Raw genomic sequence first — 22,310 nt, 5'->3', positions numbered from 1 at the left:
TGCTACATAAAAGCCCTAATGAGAATTAAAAGTCAAAGTTGACATGAGTATATGCTGACGTGAGGCGCCACTGAAAAAAGTGTCTGTTTCAGTACTCTACAGAGAACGGGTCAGCCATTTTCATATTTGTCTGGCCCTAAACGTATCCAACGTTACCCTTATGCACAAGAGCTTTTCTTTCTAACCCATCCAGGAAGTGAAACTTTTTAATGCGACTAGTGTAAAGCAAACTGCTGGTATAAAATTTTTTCAAAGCGGAGGTGTTTCAGCGTATTTTCATGGGTATTTATGACCACAAATTGCTTGCATTTCAGGGTTAGTGCTTATTTCCTAAAGTTTTGACAGACTTTGCTGTTTTTTGCCTTCTTAAATCAATTTTAAATGCCACAACATTTCATGCAATGCCATCCTGCTCTAAGCAAACACAATAGCCCTTTATTTTTAGTCAACTAGATCAACTGTTCTCTTTGTTAGTGGCTGTACTAATAAGGGCTGTAAAAAACACAGCAGCTCCCACACACAGCAGGCAGAGCCAGATGATTCATGTCAGACCCTACAGCCAGCCAGCTTTGAATAAGAACCCTCCAACAGTCAAGGATCCCAGTAATAGTTTTGTGGTCATGGTGGAGGCCTTTGTGTACTGTGTCTGCTGTTTGTGTGGATGCTCGGGGTGGGATGATGAGAATAGTACCTGGGATGGTGGTGGGCTCTGTGGCCGTTCTGAAGGAGAAGATGCCAGGCTGCGACTTGCCCTGCTGGTTCTCGGCCACCACGTGAACTTCGTACTCTGTGTCCCAATCGAGACCGCTCAGGACAGCATAGTCGCTGTCATGAGGGAGGCGGATCTCTGGTTTCCAGTCGGATACGTGCTTCTGAGGAGGAATGTAGAGGGGGAAGAAGAAATCAACACCGGGTAACTGAAGGAGATGGAAGTTATTCTCAATAGGCAAAGACGAAAAGGTCATCTTCTGCTTTTCTGATTCAATAATTGAGAAATTATAAAGATTTTTTTTTTTTGCCTGGGGATATTTCATTAGGAACCTTCAGAAAGAGCTGAAATCAGACACTGATATCTCTTAAAAAGGAATGTGACACCAGAAGCATGGGGTTGTTTTTCTTAAGAAGGTTTGCCTGCACATACTGAAATGTTTCATTTGCCCTGCACCCCATGGACATGGTTTATTTGAAAATCTGTTTTAAATTCTGTTATTATCCCATGTTTTGTACATTTATTTTAGGCCTTTATTGATAGAAGACAGTGAGGAGAAATCTAGCATGACTTCAATTAACCCAGGTATATATGTTTTTATACCATATGTATTTAGTTAGGAGCTATGCTTTACACATAAAAACACAAAGACAGAGGTAGATTTGTCTGAATGTGAAAAATATTGGATGTACATTTACACCAGTCAGATGCATATAAATTGTAGTTTAAGATGCAAATGAGATCCAGTCAAGGCCTGACATAAGGGACAGTTATATAAGCCACTGAATGCAGCAAACTGATTGAGGTTGGGAACAAATCCCAGCCTTTAATACCAGTCCTAACACATGGTATTCATATCAGTGGTCTAGTTTTGAATATGGCATTCACCAGAATGCAGTGAAGGGAAGCTTGTCAGGGTTTGCTTCTTTGTCTGGTCCTTTACTGTATGCATCTCAGTTGGCAACCTCCTCGGTGAATTTTTATTAATATCAGAAAAACTGAACTCTCACGTCAAAGTTCAGAACGGTAGCAGCTTCCATTAAACACTGTTTGCACCAGGTATTTCAATTTCCATCTCTTCAAAATGGTGCACGTTTACATCCCCTCACAGCCAAAGATAACCTTAGAAATTAATTTAAATTGAAAGTTTTTGTCACTTTGGACCCTGAGCAGTGCCTGGAACGCTATTTAAATCATAAAAATAGTAAAAGGTTCAAGTCAGAATTTAGCTCAGTTGTGGGATGCAGGTGGCCTAGTGGTTTAAGACGTGGTCAGCTCGGGTTTGAATCCGACCTGTGGCACTGTCCATGAAAAGACCAAAACAGTAAATCTTTAAAGAAGAGTTTAGCTCACTTATATACTGGTATACCTACTGTAGTGGAGAATCCTTCCCCTTACACCCACACCAGGAATAAAGTCCACAACAGTATGGTCAGTTCGTGTTAACAATGTGGGTGAATCATGCTGCTGTTTGGGAAATGAAGGGAAAGAAATTCTCCACAATGAAGCATAGGTGAGTTCTAACAGGTAGCAATAGCTAGTTCATGTAATTTAAAGTTTGAATCACTGTCAGCTCCTAATCAGCGAATCATTTTCTTTCATTTGTTGGTTTAATGGATTGTCTGTAAAGAACAAAAACAGTCTGAACCAGATAGTTTAAGGGATACTTCAACATTTTGGCAAATTCGTCCATCGCCATAATTCCTATAGTCTTAGTAATAGGTATGTTACCTTCAGTTGTCGGTGCAAGCTATTTTTAGATCGGCGCTGCTGAGTTTGGACTTGCTGTGCCAATTCAATGTAAGCAGACGGTATTCCGGCTTTCCCTCATCAAACTCATCAAATACACAATCCAACAACTCCAAAATGCTCTCGTGGACAAGTTGTGACCTGTACATTCACCACGTGAATATAATATATAATATAATCATGGTACATTATGAGACGGAGATGTTTTAAAGCTAAATGCAAAGCCGGAATGACACTTCAGGCATGGCTGCTGCACTGTGTCACTCCGCCCAGTGGTTTACTCAAGAAATAGTTCAGAGTATTTGCTTCATGCGTCGTAATGTTACATAATTATATGTTATTATTTCATATTGTGGTGAATGTGCAGATCACAACTTGTCCACAAGAGCATTTTGGAGTTGTTGGATTGTGTATTTGATGAGTTTGATGAGGGAAAGCCGGAATACCGTCTGCTTACATTGAGTTGGCACAGCAGGTCCGAACTCGGCAGCGGCCGATCTAAAAACAGCTTGCACCAACAACCGAAGGTAACAAACCTATTACTAAGACTATAGGAATTATGGCAATGGACGAATTTGCCAAAATGTTGAAGTATCCCTTTAAAGTCTGCTCCAAGATTATCGGAGCTGAGCTTAAGGACCTGAGCTCCCTCTGGAAGAAAGGGGTGGTTCAGAAAGCCAGAGGAATAATAGATCAGCCTGACCACATTCTCTCCTCTGACTTTTCTCTTATGCCCTCTGGGCAGGGCTATCATGCACCCCCAAGGAAGACAAACAGATACTCGAACTCATTCATCCCTTCAGCTATCAGGCTGGTAAATGCTGAGAGGTAAACTGAAACGGATTTGTGGCTTATGCTAAATTTGGAATCTCAGGTGTGTCTTGCTTCTCGATGCATCTTTGGACATTGTATTTATTGTATTTATGGCTGATCCTGCTGATCTGTTGGCACTGACATGTGAATGTGGTTGTCTATGTGCTGCTGTGAATGTTTTGCATTTGTTTGTTTTTGTTCCTTGATGGTTTAGATTGTTTAATAAGGCAGGGTAACTGTAAACTGAATTGCCCTTTGGGGATTAATAAAGTCATCTGAACTGAACTGAACTGAGTGTTCCTGTGCTGTAATGTTAGTTAAAGACAGTCATATTTTGGTCAAGTTAGCACAACTCTTGTTGACAAGATTAGGGCGGTTCTTGTTCAGGAAGTTTGCCATTCAAATCCCCTGACATACTCAAAATCCTTAAATCAGTCTAGGAGTTTAGCCAACCAGCTACCAGTATTTGTGTCTATAACATATTTTATTTGGCATAAATATGACATTCGAAAACAGGAAAAAAGGACCAGACCATGAACATATACAGTGTATGTATATACTTGTTTTTAGAAGGATGAAGGAACTCCATGTCCTTCAATCCATTATAATTCATTTTATTCATTGTTACTGATAGTTGTTCCTGAGGGGGTTCTCCATGCCCAGGTGCTACACCAGCTCCCTATAAAGCTTCCCCAAATGATCCCATTGAAGCTGCGCTCAAGATAATTCATCCAATTTAACCAGTAAATAATATTTCATTACATCCTGTTGTTGGTGTCCTTGCTAGTTAAATGTTTACATTGTAGATAATAATGTTGTATGTTACTGTTGTTTTATAACAGCTTACAGTTATTTTTGGTGGGTACAGTAGACATTTCCATAGTTAAAGCCGGCTCCACCAATCAGAGAGGTCGCTATGACACTCCATGATTGTGGGTACCGTACTACTTTTTGATGAGATCATAAATAAACTTTGTTTTTCTTAAAGGAGCTAGATATCTTACTGACTTTTGTCTTCTACAGGACTACATACCATTTTTCACCACTCCTGGTAAGTCTAGCTTGGATATAGTATATGACAATATAGCAGAAAATCAGATCCACCATAGAGAAAATTAATGGAATTTTTACTTCTAGAACCATACTGTTGAGCTCCATTAAAATCTATAGAGACAGCGAAGCGTCTGACAGCATGAATTTGATCAGGATTTGATCATCTTTGTGTTTTCTTACTCTGTAGGCATTCAGGAATAATACAGGCTTGTCTCATTATTAGTTACAGCATCCAGTTAATAAGTGGTTAAAACTCATAGGTTAGCAATTAAGATGGCCAGCTTTCTGGTAGTGTACAGCAGTAGGAAGTCTTTCTTGCCCTCCAGGAGGCAGTTCGATGAGTGTGATGTCAGGTCAAAGCTTTAAATACAGCATAAAAATGCAGAAACTTGGGGAATAAAATCTGCATGTGATAAAAAACACAAAACAACAAGTCACCTCCTTGCCCAGTATACTCACAGCCTTGTATCTGACAAGGTAATGTTTAATGGGAGAACCGCCATCGTCCTGCTTGATCCAGTTGACCTTAAGAACATTTCCCCCGCTCTGGACCTTGCCTTCTAGTTTGGGGGCACTGGGTTCCCCTGTTGGGCAAAGCAAGCAATTATCATTAGTTGGCAAAAAAAAAAGGTTACTGCATTAAATCCTTCCTTATCCTTTTAATGTAGTTTGCCTATTGGGCTTCTAATCTTCCTTCAGTGTTCAAGTGTGATTGTTTCCTAAAGGTTAACTAAGCTCCAACTTTAATTGATTACAAGTTGGACTAGTGGAACTGATTGCCTCTTCAGCCTATACTGGTTTAAGTTGCTTTCCTAAAAAAGGGCTGCAATCAGAGGAAACTGCAGATGTGTAGGCAGTAATCACATAGTGATTAAGGCAGCCTTTGTGGGTCTAACAGGGTTTTTGTGCTGCCATGTTGTAAAGGGATGAGACCATAGGCAGTAAAATGATCAAATAAATTCACTAGCTCGATGCTATCATATGCTAATAGCAGATTCTGCAACATATTACGGAACACAAAGTTTGAGTAATCTCATACCACTTACATAATAATAAAAGCGGCATTATATGAAGTCTGCAGCGACACGGCAAAGTGGTAATTATCATAAAAGAAATGTGGCCACATTTGACTAGTTTATGTAAGAGCCAGAGAAAATTATACGTAATGACAGGAGCTCCAGACAAGCTTTGTCATAAACACACACTGTGAAATGAAAAGCTTTTAGCTTCCACTAACATTTACACAGCAGTGGGGACAGCTTCAAGCATAGATAGGGTTAGAGTCAGGCTAATATTCAGCATGTCGACTGCTTTCTTTCACCCCTTCTTTCACTCTTTTTATAAGCTCTTTTATTTCTCATTACTCCTTTTTTTCCTCATGGTTTCATTCATTTTCTTTAGTCACTCAAAGGTGACTTATCACACCCCTTTTTTCATTTGTGCCGTGCTTTAGCCATAGGAGGTTTTTGACCCTGTATAAACCAGCTCTAAACAGCCTTCTTAGAACCTATGGTTTTGACGCATGTCTCTTTAAATCGTTCTCATCCCACCCCTCTCAACACATAGGCTGTCTATAGATGCTTCTAACATTATAAGATAAAGGCATTGTATTTCTATATAAATCCTATAGTGTTTATTTGATGCCCTTTTGAAGGACAGCTGCAGTTTGCATTGTTTGACTGAGCGTTTTTAAATCGTGCTGTTACTCCTGCATTAGAGTGACTGAGTTTATGGCACCATTAAAACCAGGGTTATGAGCTATTCTGGTATCAAAGACATGTGGCAGCTACTATGTTATAGGAATAAAGAATGGAGCAAAAGGTCTCTGCCATAAATGTTCTCATCCCTTTACAGCTCAGATCAACAGTTTTTGTTAGAACTTGATTTACTGATCGAGCATGGACTGAAGACAAGGAGTACAATTTTGAGTTTGACAAATCATTTTGAAAACTTAGAAAAAACAAACCTCTCAAGCAACTTTATTCTGTTAAATTTAGTTTAAAAGACTAAACCTAAAATAAGTAAACTAAAAAAGGACTAAAGGACTAAATCAAAACAGGGTTAGCATGCTTAGCATGTTAGCATGCAGGCAACACTTGCTTTTGTTAAATATTGGTTTGAATGTTTTCGCTCTTCTTACAAGGTTTGTGCTTTACTGAGAAAAATGCCTCAAATGCTGGGGGATGCATAGCAGCCATAACATCAGAGAAGTCAACAGCAAGTATATTTCCGGCCTATCTTTCTGTTGTACAAACAGGAGAGGCAGTGTCATTTTTCACATCTTGACGAGAGGGGATTTTAAAGAGTGTTCGTCTCTGGCACAAGAGATTTAGGTTTTATGTCCCGCTCCTTATTAATAGTTCTTTAAATCATTACCACAGATTTTTCTTTACACTAAAAAAGCTGTTTTTGATATCAAACTGAACCGAACTCTAACCATGACAGCAGTCAATCTGTGCAAAGCCCAATATAATTAATACTAATTTTGCTTTACTGTACATAGTTTATTATACTTTTGCTTATTTCTGCTTGGTTGATCGTCTTAATAAAATTTCCAACAATGACAAAGTGTCCAACCTTATCTCTTTCCTATTTTAATGATTTGGTATAAGAAAGTCCTAAGAATCATTTCTCCTAGCCAAATGGTAATTCAGAGAAGAAATGTATGAATATGAAGAGCAGCTTTCGGTTGTAGCGTCTCTTTTAGGGCGGCCTGTGTGGACAGAGGGCAGCGTGTCTTCCTCAGACCAAGGTTTGACTCCTCATTATCAGCTCGACTCTCCTGAGTAATGACTGCTGAGCCACCCGATAATGAGCCTGTTGGCCTTGATCAGGCATGTTGGTCAATTACTTTTAATAATATATACATAGTCTGTTGGGAGGGGAGGTCGAGGTGCTTTGTATGTGCTTGTATAATGATGTTAGCTTTTACTTTCATATCACTGCAGGGGCTGTAAGGTAGAAGACGTGGACGGAAATTAATTATAGTCATGTCAGCCTTGTTATTATGTTATTAAGAGGACTACCTCCCGATTTAACATGTTTGTCGTGTGCTTACCATCCTGTTATAAAAGTACATGAGCTACTGGGAGAAAAACAGCCCATTTTTATCTCATATAACCTGAGATATGGTTGAGTTTTGATTGTAAATGCCTTTAAAAGGGAAGTAAATGAGTTTTTGAGAAAAAGAAGAATAAATTGCCATACATTTGACAGAAAACAAGCATTCATGTTTCAGACTGAATAGCATACATTTCAAACATCAGTGTTAGTGGTTGTGGTTAATTGAATGAATATGCATGAAGGCACTTTTTCCTGATCATATGTAATCATCGGAGCCTGAAAACTGCATTCCACTAGACTGGAGTGAGTGTGACAGAAGCTGGAAGTGAATCAGACAGTGTTGGTTAGTAAGAGCAGTAGATAGACATCGGTACATTCAGCATTGTTATTCACAAGCATCATTCAGGGTTAGATCATTGTTTCAGAGGCTAAAACAGAGAAAGGGGAGGTTAGAGGAAGGAGTCTCCATGCAGGCTGGAAGTGTTCATTACTGTTAGGAGGGGAGAAGTGGAGCTCCACCAGTGACATGGTGGGTGTGGCTCCAAAGATTACAGCATCCTCTTTAATATTCCAGCATACATAGTGATAAGTGGACAGAACAAGAGGCACTAAAACATGCTGGTTTTGTAATGATTGTCCCATTTAATACAATATTTGATGTTGATAACCTTGAAAAACCAATAAAAGCGCTAAAATGACATATATTTCCATTCAATTCTGTTTTCCTGTGATCATAAATTAATTTTGATTGTTTTCTTAAGACATAGGCAAGTGGTCACCAGCCTTAAAAATCCACTGTGAGGTTAAAAGAGAAAAACATCTATCCAACATTAATATTTACTTTTCAACTGCATGTTACTCACAATTTATACATATTGCTTTAAGCAGTGAATGCATCTAAACCCTTCAAAACACTACCTTAACATTTAATAACTAATATCCTAACATTTACTTTTCTACTGAATTTGGCACACATTAAAAGAAATATAAGAATTTCTGCAAATAATAAAGCATGCCCACCCAAAACAATAACCATCTCCCCTGTTTACCTCTTGTTTTGAGCTGAGGACTCTGTTCAAGAAAACAGAGGCGTATTATTAAACAGAAAACCCACTTTATGTTTTCATTAATACATTTCTCATAATGAGGGGGGAAAAGCGCTTAAAAGTGCACTTCTGTGTTCATGCTGAAAGCGGTCCCAGAATCTGCAAGGGCTTTCAGATTCAAGGATGTGCATGCGCTCTAGTGTCACTTCCAGCGTGAATGTGGAAGTGCCTTTTTCAGTGCATTTCTCCTTTATTATGAGAAATTTATAAACAAATTCAAGGTGTCAGTTTAGTAAATACGCCTTATGAGGTGCCATTTTTATTGAACAGATTTCTCAGTTCAAAACAAGAAGCAGTGTCGAGAAGGAGGCTGTGGAGGTGGCAAGTGCTGAGCAGTGCCGGTCTTAACTCACTGGGAATGCTGAGTGTGGAGGCCTCCATGTTACAGAGGAGTGTTTGGATGATTAAGGTTGTAACCAGCGGCAGCCATCATGACTACACATGTCCTGTTACAATTAGATATAATCAAGAATGTCTCAGACATTGAAAATTATATATATATAGTCAGTGCTTTACAAATGTATTAGACCACCTGTCATATTTGTCTCAAAGACCATCCAGCATCATGAAGTGCTTTAATGCAGAGTCTTTCATTTTCAGTGAGCTCTCCACGTTTTACCATTTCAAACAGGAATGAGGGATTTCAAACTGAATTCATTTTTAAATTCATATTTAAATTGATCACTGTTTAGACATATTGAAAATTACAACTATGCTTTTTAAATCACAGTTCACAATATAATTCATCACACTGTCTCTATTATTTTCTCAAATATCACTGATGATAATAAAAACATGCTGTTTTTGTTACGTCACCTTATTAACTCCCCTACCCTCAATTACATAAGCTTTATGAATTCTTTGCATCAGTTAACTGTTTCATCTCCTTAAAGCTTTTACGTAGCATTGCAAGTGTGAAGAAGACATGACACTAAAGACAGACACATGCAGACAGGACAAACTTTGGTCTGAACAACAGCAGAACAAGAAAAAGAAGAAGTGGGATGCAACGAGAAACAGAGGGCAGACTTGCATGCAGCAGTAATGCAATAGGCTGCTGTGATCCAAACAGTGAAACACTGAGAGCTACCGTCCAGAACTTTCAGGGGAGAATGAGATCGGTTAGCTCTGCGGGTAGATAGGAGGACCGCTCGACAGTGACTGCGGTGCAGTGAGTGGCACTTGGTGGAGGTGCTCCAGTGATGTTGAAATGTGAAATCAAACGTGGTGAGTGAGAGCAAAACGATAGTTGTACTGATTTCACAAAGACTAATCTGTGATTTTTAATGTTTTGAAAAAGCAAACTTTGCATAAAAGCTTGACAAAGGCAGATAATCTCTGTTTAATTGCCAATTAATGAGTTATTCTTAACAGAAGTGACATGAATTTAAATTTACATTCAAAATCTATGATGTGCAGTAATGCCAAACTACATGTATCTTATCTATCTATAGTCTTACTTTATGTCCTACATAACTTTAACTCTTGATTGATTCAGAATTAAATGATGCTAAATGTTTCAAGCTTACTGGGTCTTTCATAATCTGTTAAATTTCACTCCAATAACTTTGATTAGTGGCTCATTCTGCCATTGCAAACCTAATGATTTCAAGTCCATCAGGCCATTTTATCATAAGCCTGGGTTAAGTTTTCCCTCAATAACTTTGATTTAATAACAAAGGGGAAATAAGCTAAAAATTTAAACAGGCTCATGCATTTGGTTGGCTCAGTACTTTGGCTGAGGAGAGAAATACTCAATCATGGAATAATATGTGTGAGCCAAATTACAAAAAGAATCACTGTAGAGCCTGCTGTATGTGGCACTATTGCAATTATTATAAATTTTAAAATAAAAATAGATATACATTCTGATGTGTGTAAAGTGTCTATTTCTTGAGAAATGTATTGATTAATCAATCCATTACTGTGCAAGAAAATCAGTTCCAAGGTGAGTACTGAAAAGTCTGAATATGTTGATTTGGAATATAGTTGGAGGATGAGAGGGTATGCACTGATATCACTTCCAGCATGCAACATGCCTGTGCAGTCTGGCTGAGTGGTAAAACATTCTGACACAAAGCTGTGTCTACTAGTCTACTACAGACTAAACAATACAATTTAATAAGGACACAGGGGACACTGGACATCCATCTGTGCAAGGCTGCCCATAAGGGGGGAAAAAAGATGTCAGCTTTCAGGGGCCCAGATTTGTGGTGGCATCCATGAAGGTTAACAAAGACATGTCCCATCCTAAATTTAAGCAATAATTAATGTTTACATTAATCCTAAATTATTTTTGATTAAAGCAACAAAAATACACATTTTATTATTTGTTGCAAGTTTCAAATTGCAAACCCCATTTTATAAAAATTGCATGAGCCTTTTTCTTTGTTACAACAACACTATGGCCCATTAGTCGGGGAAACGTAATATCAGCGTGTGGCAATGCTAAGACCTGCAGCACAAAAGCTGATTGGATCAAGGCCCAGAAGGTGAATTCTAACCAAGAGGCTAGTACTAATGCTAAAGATCCACTACCTTATAACTAAAAGTGGCAGCATGTCTGTGTGTCTGTGTCAACTTGCACACCACACTGTTGCTCCAATTGTCCTGGAAACCTCTCAGAAGACTTCTTGGGTTGGAAACTGGTGTCATGAAAAAATATCCTGAATATGTACACAAATTCAATAAAATCTCAAAATGTTGTGCCAAGTCATCATTTGGGGACTTCCGCTATGCTTCATTTATCTCGGAAGTGGGGTGTTGGAGCTAGGAATGATGTCACATCCACCTTGGACAAGTTCTATGTGCTACAAGCTTGGAAGAGTAAGTGACAAAGCCAATTTGTGTTCTGGATGGTAAGAATACAGTAATCTATATGGCTCCAAACATTTCCATAAAACTATCCATCAGCTGTGGATCTACACCGCCAGGGATGAACATTATGGCCATATAAGTATCAAAAAGATGGCACTTTTCAGCTGAAATACAGCCACTTTCTCCCGATTTATTTCTGTCACCAGTTTGAGTTTTCTAACACAGCAGCTGGAGCTGCAGTGACTCATGCTGACTGTGATGTCAAGTGCATACCCCCTATAGCGTAACATGAAAAAGCGCTGGATCTATAAAGGCTAAAAACATGCAGTTTCTAAAAAAGCAAGCAACAAATAAGGCCAAAGATCACATCAAGGTAGCCTGGATAATCAAAATACAGGTCTATGCACTCTCTCTAAAGATCTTGAGGAAGGCACGTAACGGCTCCAAAGAGTAAAAAAAATGATCCTAGTCAGTCAAAAGGAAAGCTTTAAAATAAAAGTTAAAATGCAGGTGATAAAATGTTATGCTCCATGTTTTCAGTTTGTCCTAAAACTTGATGAAAAGTGGTGGAATAAAACTGAAAATGTGTTTAAATGCCCCGCTTTCGACTCTATGTGATCTTAGCTGATCTTATGATCTCAAACTAAACAAACATAAAAAAATTACCTTCTGTTGGCCAGCGAAGACGACATCATCAGCACCATGCAAGCACCACATGACAAAGTCACAAGATGTGCACGCACATGATTGGTTGAAAAGAAAAAAATAAAGGAAAAAGGGGAGGGAGGGGAGGGTCACAGGGAGGGGAAGGGGGGGTAAATGGGAAACATACAAAACATTTTTGAAATGATGAAAACAGTCGACAAAATAAACAAATAAATGAACAAGAATGTTAAACACAAAATGAGACAAAAAAAACACAAACAGCCGAGAGAAATACAGAAATCCATAAACACATTTTTAAAATACACATAAAAAAACATATTGCAGAATATATGAAGCAGTTTCCGGTTTGTAGTTTTGGATTTTTGGAAGATTTAGATTATCAGTATTTTAAAATATAAATCTGCATTATTATTCGTCATATGGTATTTAAGATACGCCCAAAACTGTGTGCCAAGAACTGCCTCATGCATTCAGAGATTACACAGTTTTTCCTGAGATTTTCTTGAGCTATGGTCATCTCTAAAACCATCTAAGATCAATCAAAAATAGAAAAACACAGCTGTATTTGGCTTCACCAGAACACAAAGATGAAATGGAGGTAAAAACAAAAGCAGAGGGAATTCTGCAGCTTTGAGAACACAGACCATGCCGACTAAATTAGATGCACCACACAGCAGACGATGCTATGAACACATAAAACATCATGAGGCTCTAAAAGCGTTCTTGACATTTGCTCAGAGTGATTCCCTTGCAGGAAACACAGAGTAGCTGCTGGAGGAGCATATAAATGATCAACTGCATCCTAGTTTGGTTTAATGTAAGCTGAGAATGCATCAGACAAATTATTAAGAGAGAGGGATGTGGTTAGGAACACTGCAGGGACAAACAAATCTCATATAGTACATCATGATCGCCACAACAAGCAGCAACAACAGACATAAAACGATTACTCCACTCATTTTAAAGGAAACAAACAAGTCGTATTTATTTACACAGTGCAAATCAACCTTAAAGTTGCTCAAAAGTTTCTCAAATTAAAGAAAAAAGCAGGCAGATGGGTTAGTCGCTTGAAGATATTGATCAGCCTCAGTTTGTTACCTGAACAGGATCTCTAAACAGGCAAAGAAAGTATGACTGCATGTAGTTTTTCAAGGTTGTTTTTACAACTTGTCATTGACTGTTCAGGAGTTTCTTTTAAATTCTGTCTGCACAGACGAGCCAAATCCTTAAGGGTCGTGTTAACTGTTCTGACATGACCGTCAGATTATCTGATACTGTGTCTGAGCTGAATGCAGGAAATAATGGGAGAGATTGAGGAGCTTCAACAGATATTTAAAGTGTACTGTGACAGCATGCTTTAGATAAGAAGAACAATATTAAGATAGGGAGATGGTAGGTGGGAGGAAGAGCAGGAAAACTGCTCCAATTTTAAGATTAAAGGTATAATAGTGCAGCTGGTTCAATAATGAACTCATATATCTGGATAAAAGAACTTTAAAATGGGAAATAGGAAAGTCATAACAAATTTGGAAGCCCTTAGAGGACATGCATCTATGGGATTTTTTTTAACTCCGATTTTCTTTAATAATGAGAAAGTTTCTGTGTTCATTGTTTAGCTCAACTTAATGTCTGTCATTGTCTGTTATACCCATGATAATGAGTTAATTTCCACTGTTTTGTCAGGTTCTTGGAAATTAAACCTTATCAAGGGAAACCATTGTTGTAATCCCAAAACAACATGATGACTAAGTCCAGATTTTGAGAAACAACTGAAACGTACTTGTTATTACAGGAAAATGCAACAAAAAAACTGTACAGGTGCTTGTTGAATGATGCTGTCCATACAGATTGGTCCCTTTAGTTATACCCATCAACTGTACTGCATTAAGATGCCATAATCTTAAAAATGTTATAGGTGAAACAGTCTGCAAACTTTCACTGAATGTTAAGTCAGCCATGACGGACCAAAGGAAGTGGAAGGCCAGAGATGTACTTGCTGTCAACTGTGCAGATGCATTTGCATTAAGATTAAAAATTAATTGTGTGACCGTCAACACTCAGCTGAAACAATGACAGCAGAAAGTTTAAAAGACAAACTTCTGAACAAAGTCAACAATCATCCACATCTAATGTATTGTTGTCATTGCTCAGAGACAAACATGTCTGTCAAACCAGCAGGGGCACATGATTTCTGTTAGCAGAAAAAATAAGGAAATTTATGTTCAGTAGGTTAAGTCTCTGCTGCAATGCTTATAGAAATAAATCTTACTTTTAATTTACCTTTCTAATGGTGCCACATTTGTAAGGAACATGCATTTGTGGGATGAGCAGCAGAGCTGAGTATGTGGGTTGCACCCATGAAACATTAGCCAAATCTTCTCTGCCAATACAATAGCTTATTCTGCTGTTGCTATTGACTCTTGTTTTGAGCTTCTGCCAATATTAAATTGCCATTAAATATGCCTTGCTTCTTCAGACTTTGATCATCCAATACACCAAACCACACCAAACATGAGTCAAAGAAAGAATTAGCTGTTTGGCATTGGCAGAGAAGATTTGGCTAATTCATCATGGGATCAACCCACATACTCAGCTCTGCTACCATCCTACAAATCCATGTTCCTTACCAGTGTGGCACCATCTAAAAGGACATAAACAGGCTTTCCAGGGGTTGAGGATTTATTACCAAGAAGCATTGTTACAACATAGAAATGACCTACCTAACACAAATATCCTTATTTTTGCACTGTTTAGAAAATTGAGTTTAAACTTGTAAAGGTGGTCATTTAAGTCTGTAGCTAGTTTGGTGACTTTCACTCAAGTGCGTCTGTGGCCCCTAGTATTGTAAATTATTGAATTCATCCCTGATGAGGACATTTTGACACAATTTGTCAAAAACAATCGATAACAATTTTCAAAAACATGTTTTTGAAGATTTCTTCTTTCATCAGCTGCTTTAACAATGACTTCTATGAATGCAGTGGACTTAAAGTCACCAGTTAACATGGTCGCTTATTAAACAGGTATACCTGGACAATTGTGTCCATGCAGTGAGGAAATATTGGAAAAAGAAGTGCATGGATGCAATGCTCCAGGTGTATGTATTTAACTAGTGACCGTGTTAACTGGTGACTTGCACCCATGCACTTGTGACTTGCGTGCTGACAGAGCTGATCTGCACTTGTTTCTCATTGCATGGACACAATATTCCAGATTCATTTAAAGCATTGCATCCATGCACTAAAGAAATATTGGAGAAACAAGTGCATGGATGCAAGTCACCAGTTAACAAGGTCACTAATTGAACAGATACACCTGGAGCATTGCACCAATGCACTGAGGAAATATTGGAGAAACAAGTACAGACAGAGCTGATCTGAGCAGATTTGTTGTCTCTAATGAATACCATTTTATTCAGTTTTGAACTCAGACTCAACAGTCACCACCTCTGTGTTGGTAGTTTATATCCCACACATCAGATGGCTGTATATAGCGTCAGCTCCTTTGTTGCGTCCTCCAGCAACACAGTAAGTATTTGCATGAATGCTCAAGACACAGCAAATGCAGACACAAAAGCAAGGTGAAACAGCAAGTACATCTCTGGCTTGATGAGCCTTTGACTTTAAATGTGAAACTGACTACTACTAATATGATTTTCACATGTACTAACCTAAAAATGCTCAACATAGCAATTGGGCTCTGATGTTCCAGGGGTTTCACTTTGAAAAGTGGGCTTTCATACATCATACAACATGTATTGCAAATAAAGTGTGATACTGTCAGAGAATTCCCAGGTATGCTCTATGATTATCATATTAGAAAACATAAACACAGTAACACTCATGTTACAACCCACACTACAGTCAGACAGTTAGAAGGACGGCCTTCATGTCCTTGACAAATGTTAGTCAAATCAGGATCTGACAAAGTACAAGACTGTTAGCAGAGCTAAAAGTTACCAAAATCATTTAGCTGTAGTTTCACCCTACATCAGAAACACGCCAACATTTGCATAAACACTGAGTCCAAGCAGGTAAGAGAGGTAGAGGTGACGAGAGACATACTGCACACTGCACGACAGTCATACTCACTACTGGCCATAGTGGTGGCAGCGATAGAGGGTGGTATCTCTGATGAAACTGAAAGATGGTGAAAACATGGTGAGAGGAGCTGAATATCTCCTCAGTTAGTGTAGTGATTAGTAGAAGAAACTCAGCTTTAGTCTGAAACTAACACATCAGGGTGAATCTTCGGGAGCTCCTCTTGTTTTACAGCCTTTACTCACCATGTCTATACCGGGGTCAAGAGCTCATATGCTGTTAAAATGCCACTTTACTAAATAGAATTAAAGAATGTCACAGAGCTTTAACAATTTGCTGCTCTCGTATTGATCAGAGGCTGAAAAGAGAGAAAATGTGGCAGGACAATAGGCCATTTTTTAGGATAAAAATTTTTCTTTACAAATACGGCTTCTATAAGAGTAAATCCCAGCTCCTGCAGTCCACATATTGAAATGTCCTTGGACAAGACAGAATCCCAACCACTCCTGATTGGCATAACCAGCTGCATCTGGATGCGAATGAATGGAATTGGATGGCACTGATATCATTTACAAAGCAGCCTCTGCCATCAGTGTATAAATGTGTATGTGACTAGGTGAAAGAGACAGTGTGAAACGCATTGAGAGGTCAAATGATATGATTAGGACCATGTGCATTCTCTTAACTATTTACTTCAAACAAAATTATCCTTATATTGCATAACCCATAGGCATATAACAACTAAAGTCAGAATCCAACCACATCCTGGCTAACTCCACTGCTGCGAGCAAAATCTAATGTTAGCTATAAAGTAGTAGACTGCAAATAAACATAGCAGCCTAGAGGCAAACTAATATGATGTTTCATCTTCATGTTTTGCCACATATCTCTCCTGATTTTCACTATCCATAGCCTTTACAGCTGACCTGACAAACTAGGTGGAATATTTCAGATATCCAAAGTATGGGACATGGCTCACATCAATCTGGGCAACAGCCCATGCATATTCTGTTTGGGAAGCACAGAACTTTTGAGTTTAATCTTGAAAGGTAATTGGGTGAACGTTCTGTCTGTCTCACTCGTTGCGGGTCAATCAGAGCAACTAAACATATGATGCAGTAAGCATGTGCAGCTCTGCAGGGAAACAGACATAGCAGCTATCGTTGCTAATTCAGTGGAGCCAGATGGTGAAGCAAACTCATGCAGAAACCAAAAAGACTCTTTTCACAGTAATGAAAAAACTTCACCTTGCAAAGCAAAAGGATAAGTCAGATTCCATGTCTGTTATCAGGCAGATCCATTTTGCAAAGCTCCAATCTTAAATGATTGTGCCACGTCAGCGTCATTTGAGGCAGGAGCTGCAGGTTGTTGTTTAGTTGTACTGGAAGCTGATAGCAATGGCTTCTGCTGGTGTAGTGATTAGCTCAGATGTAGCTTTAGTATAGCGCCATTTTTATTGAAACAGGACCACATTTATTTATGCAAAGAAAAGCAAAGACCCACGCTGAAAGCCTAGCCTGGCAGGAAAGATGTTTTTGCACTTCTCCCGACCGGCCTCGGCATCAGTTTTATCCACCAACTAGGTCCACCATTTATAAACTATGACAGCATCTGCCTGCCAAGCGCACATTACAAACCAGAGCTGTGCATGTCTGTTTCCACATTTTGTCTTGTCACTCTGATTGGCCTGTACACAGTCAGTTTGGTGTCTCAGGTTAGATAAAATTGCCTACTATCTTACAAGTTCATCCATGCTAATTGCTACCAGCTTGCAGTACAACCAAACCACACCTAGCTACCGCCTCGTTCTCCTCAAATGATGATGATTGGTCCAGCCATTCTCAGATCGGGCACCATCATTCATGATTTGAGCTTATACTTTTTCACCTGCTGATTAATGGACTCATACTCTAGGCCAAGTCCACTGCTATTTATCTACTTTGCAAAGTTGATGGATTGGTCAGATTCCATGCCTATCATCGGGCAGATCCATCTTGTTTAAGCTTGAAGCTGAACGCTTGTTCCCAGTCAGAGAAGAACCAGACCAATCAGTGTCATTTGAGCAGAAAGAGGTGACAATGAGTGTGGTTCAATTGAACAGCAAGACTATACTCAATAGAGGCCAGTTAGGACAGCAGCATGGATGAAGTGGCATTTTAGCAGAACTGGACAGCATATCTTTAATAAAAGAAACCAGGTTGTCTGTTGAGTGTGGGTTATGTAGTTGGTTTAGTTGGGTGTTGAAGGCCTAATAAGCAGTCTGTAATGACAGTTCAGCGGTTTTATGGTTTCTTAACGTTTAAAGGACTTGCAACAGAGAGCACAATACCATGGCATTAAAGCAGCATAAGAGCTCTTCAACTAGGGTAAGACAGCTGAGGAAATTGGTCACCATGAGAAAGCAAAAACTTTAAGTAATGCAACAAGGACTTCTTACAACTTGCAGCTTTTTGTTTGCAACACCCTGTGTACCACTGAGTGCTGAATGTATATTTATGTTAAAACATAACAAAATAAGCTTTTATCAGTACAGAATGTGCAAAATTAAAGCTTATGCTCCTTGAAGTTCAGACTTGCAGCAGCAGGGAATGAGATGGTATGATTGTTTTGTAGCTCAGCTAGTCTCAGGAAATTTCTTTCCACCTTAAATGTCAACCTGTTATCATCACTTTAATATATCTGAACAATAAAGCTGCATCCAACACCACACATGAAAGCCTTTTGTTATTTACAGATATTTCAGATTTTTATTGAATGTGGCGGAGCCTGCTTACATCTGCAGCAATGTTACACAACTTTAATGGCCTAATAAAAAAAGCATCACGCTTAGCCTTGGACCAAGGTCCTGGCACTAGAACATGAATTGGTTCCTGGATGTTGAACTGTGTCTGCCTACTGCTGTTTTAATGTTTAAGGCCAGATATGCTGAGACAAATGTCCCCAGAGTTACGACTGAATTCACCTCCTGATATTTTTAAAATGAATGTCGGTAAGCTTTGTGTAATTCACAGTGGAACAAAGATAAGCAAGAACAGGTGAACTATTTCTGCAGACCTTGTAAGACTTCAATCTGTTACTTGTTGAGCTTCCTTTTGTTCAGTGGTACTCATTTAGTGGTGAATGTAGCGTGTAAGGCAACGCTGCTTTTGTATCAATCCCAGCTGCCTTTTGTTGTGGTACCAGTGGTTTAATTTACAGCAACAACTATCAAGCTGTCAAAATTTACAAGGTCTAACATACACCCACACTGCAAATACAAACCTTTTATGTGCCTAAAAGAAACCAAACTTAAAAGAAGAGTTTTCAGAAATTCATATAAAACTCCTCAATCCAAAATGGAATATAAAACAGCAACAAGAAAGGATGCAATCATTGCCTTTTCAAATATTTCCTGCAGACTCACTTGAGTCCATTTGTACAGTCATGGGTCATTGTAATTTCTATCCTTGATTGTGCATGTTTTTCACTAAAATTTCTACAATCTTGAAAATTGAAGCTGTCCAATAGCAAACATGTTCAACACCAAAATAAGTCTCTTAACTGGAATACTAGTGTGACAAAAAGATTCATTTTTTGAGCCCGGACACAGTAGAATACCTTTTCCTGGCCAGGGTTTTCATGTAGAAACAAATGAAAGTAAAAATGAAATGCAGGACTAAACCTTCTCTTTAAAGTCAATCAGCACATGAGCTGTTGAAAGAAAGCAGCAGCTCCATTCCACCTGCACCTCTCCTAAAAGCTATTTATAGTCTTTCCAAGTAGGCACCTCTGTGTAACTGAGACATAATTTCGTCAGCTTCATTGGTCTTAATTATAATACTAAAATAGTTGCATACCCTGCATGAGAAAATGAAAAATTTCTAGAAACTGAAGGCCAAATATTTAATCATCACCTTCCCATACCAGCCTGTTTATGCGCTTCATTGCCCAGCTTTTAAGCTCAATTACCAGAAAAACTAAAAACCAATACACAAGTAATTCTCTGTGCTGACTCTGGGACTCTTTCTTTAAAGACCTACCACAACAATGATTGGTTAAACTGATGCAGCACACAAATACCAAATCTTTGAAATTAATTAAAGAATTTGACTGAGCTATACTAAAAATTAAAGCATCAAGAACCACGACAAATAACTCAAAAAGAGCATTCAGACCCCCTTTGTTTTTTAAATTTTTTATGTTGCAGCCAAATACTACAATCGTTTAGACTGAGTTTTATCTCATTACACTTAATACCCCATAATGACAAAGTGAAAAAGAATTTTAGATTTTTTTGCAAATTTATTAAAAAGAACAAACTGAAATATCACATCGACATAAGTATTCCAACCCTTTGCAGAAACACTGTAACTGTAGCTCAGGTTCAAACCATTTCTCTGAATGTTTGCTGTGATGTCTCTACACCTGGATTAGAATCTACCTTTGGTAAATTAAATTGATTGGACATGATTTGGAGCTGACAATTCATATCAGATTTAGAGATCAGATCAAAGAGATTTGATCTTAACTAAACTGTTCTGACATGAGCAGTAGCATCCCACTGGTCAAATCTACCCACAATTTGCTATAGAAGAAGAATTTCTTATTTTTCAACTCCTCCACAGGCAAAAATCCTGGATTGTTATACTTTTGTGTCTGTACCTTATATTATCTGATCAACAATTTTGAGCCCTTTTAAAGTTTCGAGTAAAAAAGTTGTTTCTGCCACAAATCAGTTTTATTTTGATCTCCGCATGTTGCTGTCTGAACAGAAATAACAAAGCCAAAAGACGTCATGTGACATGAGGTAGACATTTGCAGTAAGACAAAAATCGCCCCAAAACAGGGACAGATGATCAGATGTATTGTTTTCATGGAAGCTGCTTTAACAACTATCCACAATCAATAAAGGATCAGGTATTTATTCCCATTACAAGTGGTCCATGTAAACAAAGCTATGTTATGTTTCAGGGTTTTTTTTAAATAATTTTGCAAACATTTCTAAAAGGCTGCAACATAACAAAATGGAATGTCTACAAGTGAACGGGGTCTGAATACTTTATGAATGCACTTTATATACAAATATATAAATATTCTAGTCATCTGCATACAGGCAAACAGCATATGGTTCTACAATAAATGTATTCCTTTTTTCAACAATACACATTTAATAATGAAAAATAAAGAAATTCTTTGGATTACCTAAAACCAAGTTTCATCTGTCTTTTAAAGAATTACAAACACTAATGTAACAACCTGCTAAAAGACACTGAGCAACATAGAATGATAAAAAGAGTGGTGTGCCTTTTTTTTTTTTATCAAACTTATACTCTCAAATAAAATTAATTATCCTGGTTAAACAGGGCTAGCTGATTATCTAAGATAATCCTGAGAACTGCTTGAAATAACACCAAAACTACATTTTTCTTAAGCCTAAAAATTACCAAACCAGCCGTAGTTCTGAGCTAAAGTTTAAGTCCAAAGAGTGGACATATGGGAACGAGAGAATAAAGATTAAAAAAAAAAAAAGATGAAGTGGGGTGTTTTGGTTCTGCCTAAAACTCCACAAATGAAATGCTTCACCCTGTTAGTAAGTCAACAGAAATTTTCACATCTACCAATACAATTCTTAACTTTTAACGCTCTTGATTGCTGATACTGATATGTTGCTGTTGATATTGCTAGCTACATCCCTAACTATGTTAAATCAGTCAAACATGCTGATACATGAAAATGAAAACAAAATAGAGATGTGTTTCCCACACATACATGATACTTGGGCGGGCCACCCAAGTATATTTGCGGACCATTTTCCTCATCTTTTCTGATGTCTGTATTATTATTATCATCCATGTGTCTGACAGCATGTTTCTACAGTAAATGCACCATTTATGACTGCAATATCATGCTAAAAATGTAGCTTCTTATGCTGTTGTTTTTTATTTTTTGCTTGCTGCTGATATTATCCTGAACTCCTGAAACCCAAGATAATGGTTGCAATGTGCTACTTCTTACACGTCGGCCTCCACACGCCCGCCATAATGATTGAATATCAAGTGAAGAGTTTCAAAGGTAGAGATATTTGAGTGTCTTAATGCAGCAAACTGCTGATGAATGTGGTCAAAAAGCAGAAAAACACGACATATAACCTACTAAATGTGGCCATCCCACCACCCAAGTATCTTTCTGTGGGAAACACGGTAGAGAGTTGATAGAGAATGGACTGCCAGCTGGAAGAATTAGTATCACAGGTCATGAAGGCAAGAAAAATGACAATAGTTTTTGGTGGAACTTTCCAATGAAGAGAACATGAAG

At 38.2% G+C, this 22,310-nt stretch overlaps 1 protein-coding gene across 15 annotated transcripts in view; it reads right to left on the bottom strand.

Moving 5' to 3' along the window:
- Positions 1 to 22,310, bottom strand: part of ncam1a (neural cell adhesion molecule 1a) — a 513,459-nt gene that overhangs the window by 44,361 nt on the left and 446,788 nt on the right. For 10 of the 15 annotated variants that reach the window (XM_041801697.1, XM_041801707.1, XM_041801700.1 and 7 more), the window contains 4 exons: positions 16,068 to 16,115; positions 11,977 to 11,979; positions 4,784 to 4,908; positions 692 to 872 (listed from right to left, as the gene is read on the bottom strand). The exons of 1 other annotated variant lie outside the window; for it this stretch is intronic. In XM_041801697.1, coding sequence (XP_041657631.1) covers positions 692 to 872; positions 4,784 to 4,908; positions 11,977 to 11,979; positions 16,068 to 16,115 — 357 coding nt within the window. Of the gene's footprint in view, positions 1 to 691; positions 873 to 4,783; positions 4,909 to 11,976; positions 11,980 to 16,067; positions 16,116 to 19,677; positions 19,681 to 22,310 lie in introns of all 15 variants that reach the window. 4 more of the 15 variants (XM_041801704.1, XM_041801705.1, XM_041801709.1 and 1 more) reach the window with 2 other exon arrangements.

This window comes from Cheilinus undulatus, linkage group 12 (assembly GCF_018320785.1).
Source record: "Cheilinus undulatus linkage group 12, ASM1832078v1, whole genome shotgun sequence".
Classification (NCBI taxonomy): Eukaryota; Metazoa; Chordata; class Actinopteri; order Labriformes; family Labridae; genus Cheilinus; species Cheilinus undulatus.
The sequence above is the reverse complement of the archived record's forward strand: the minus strand, read 5'-3'. Positions and strand labels throughout refer to the sequence as shown.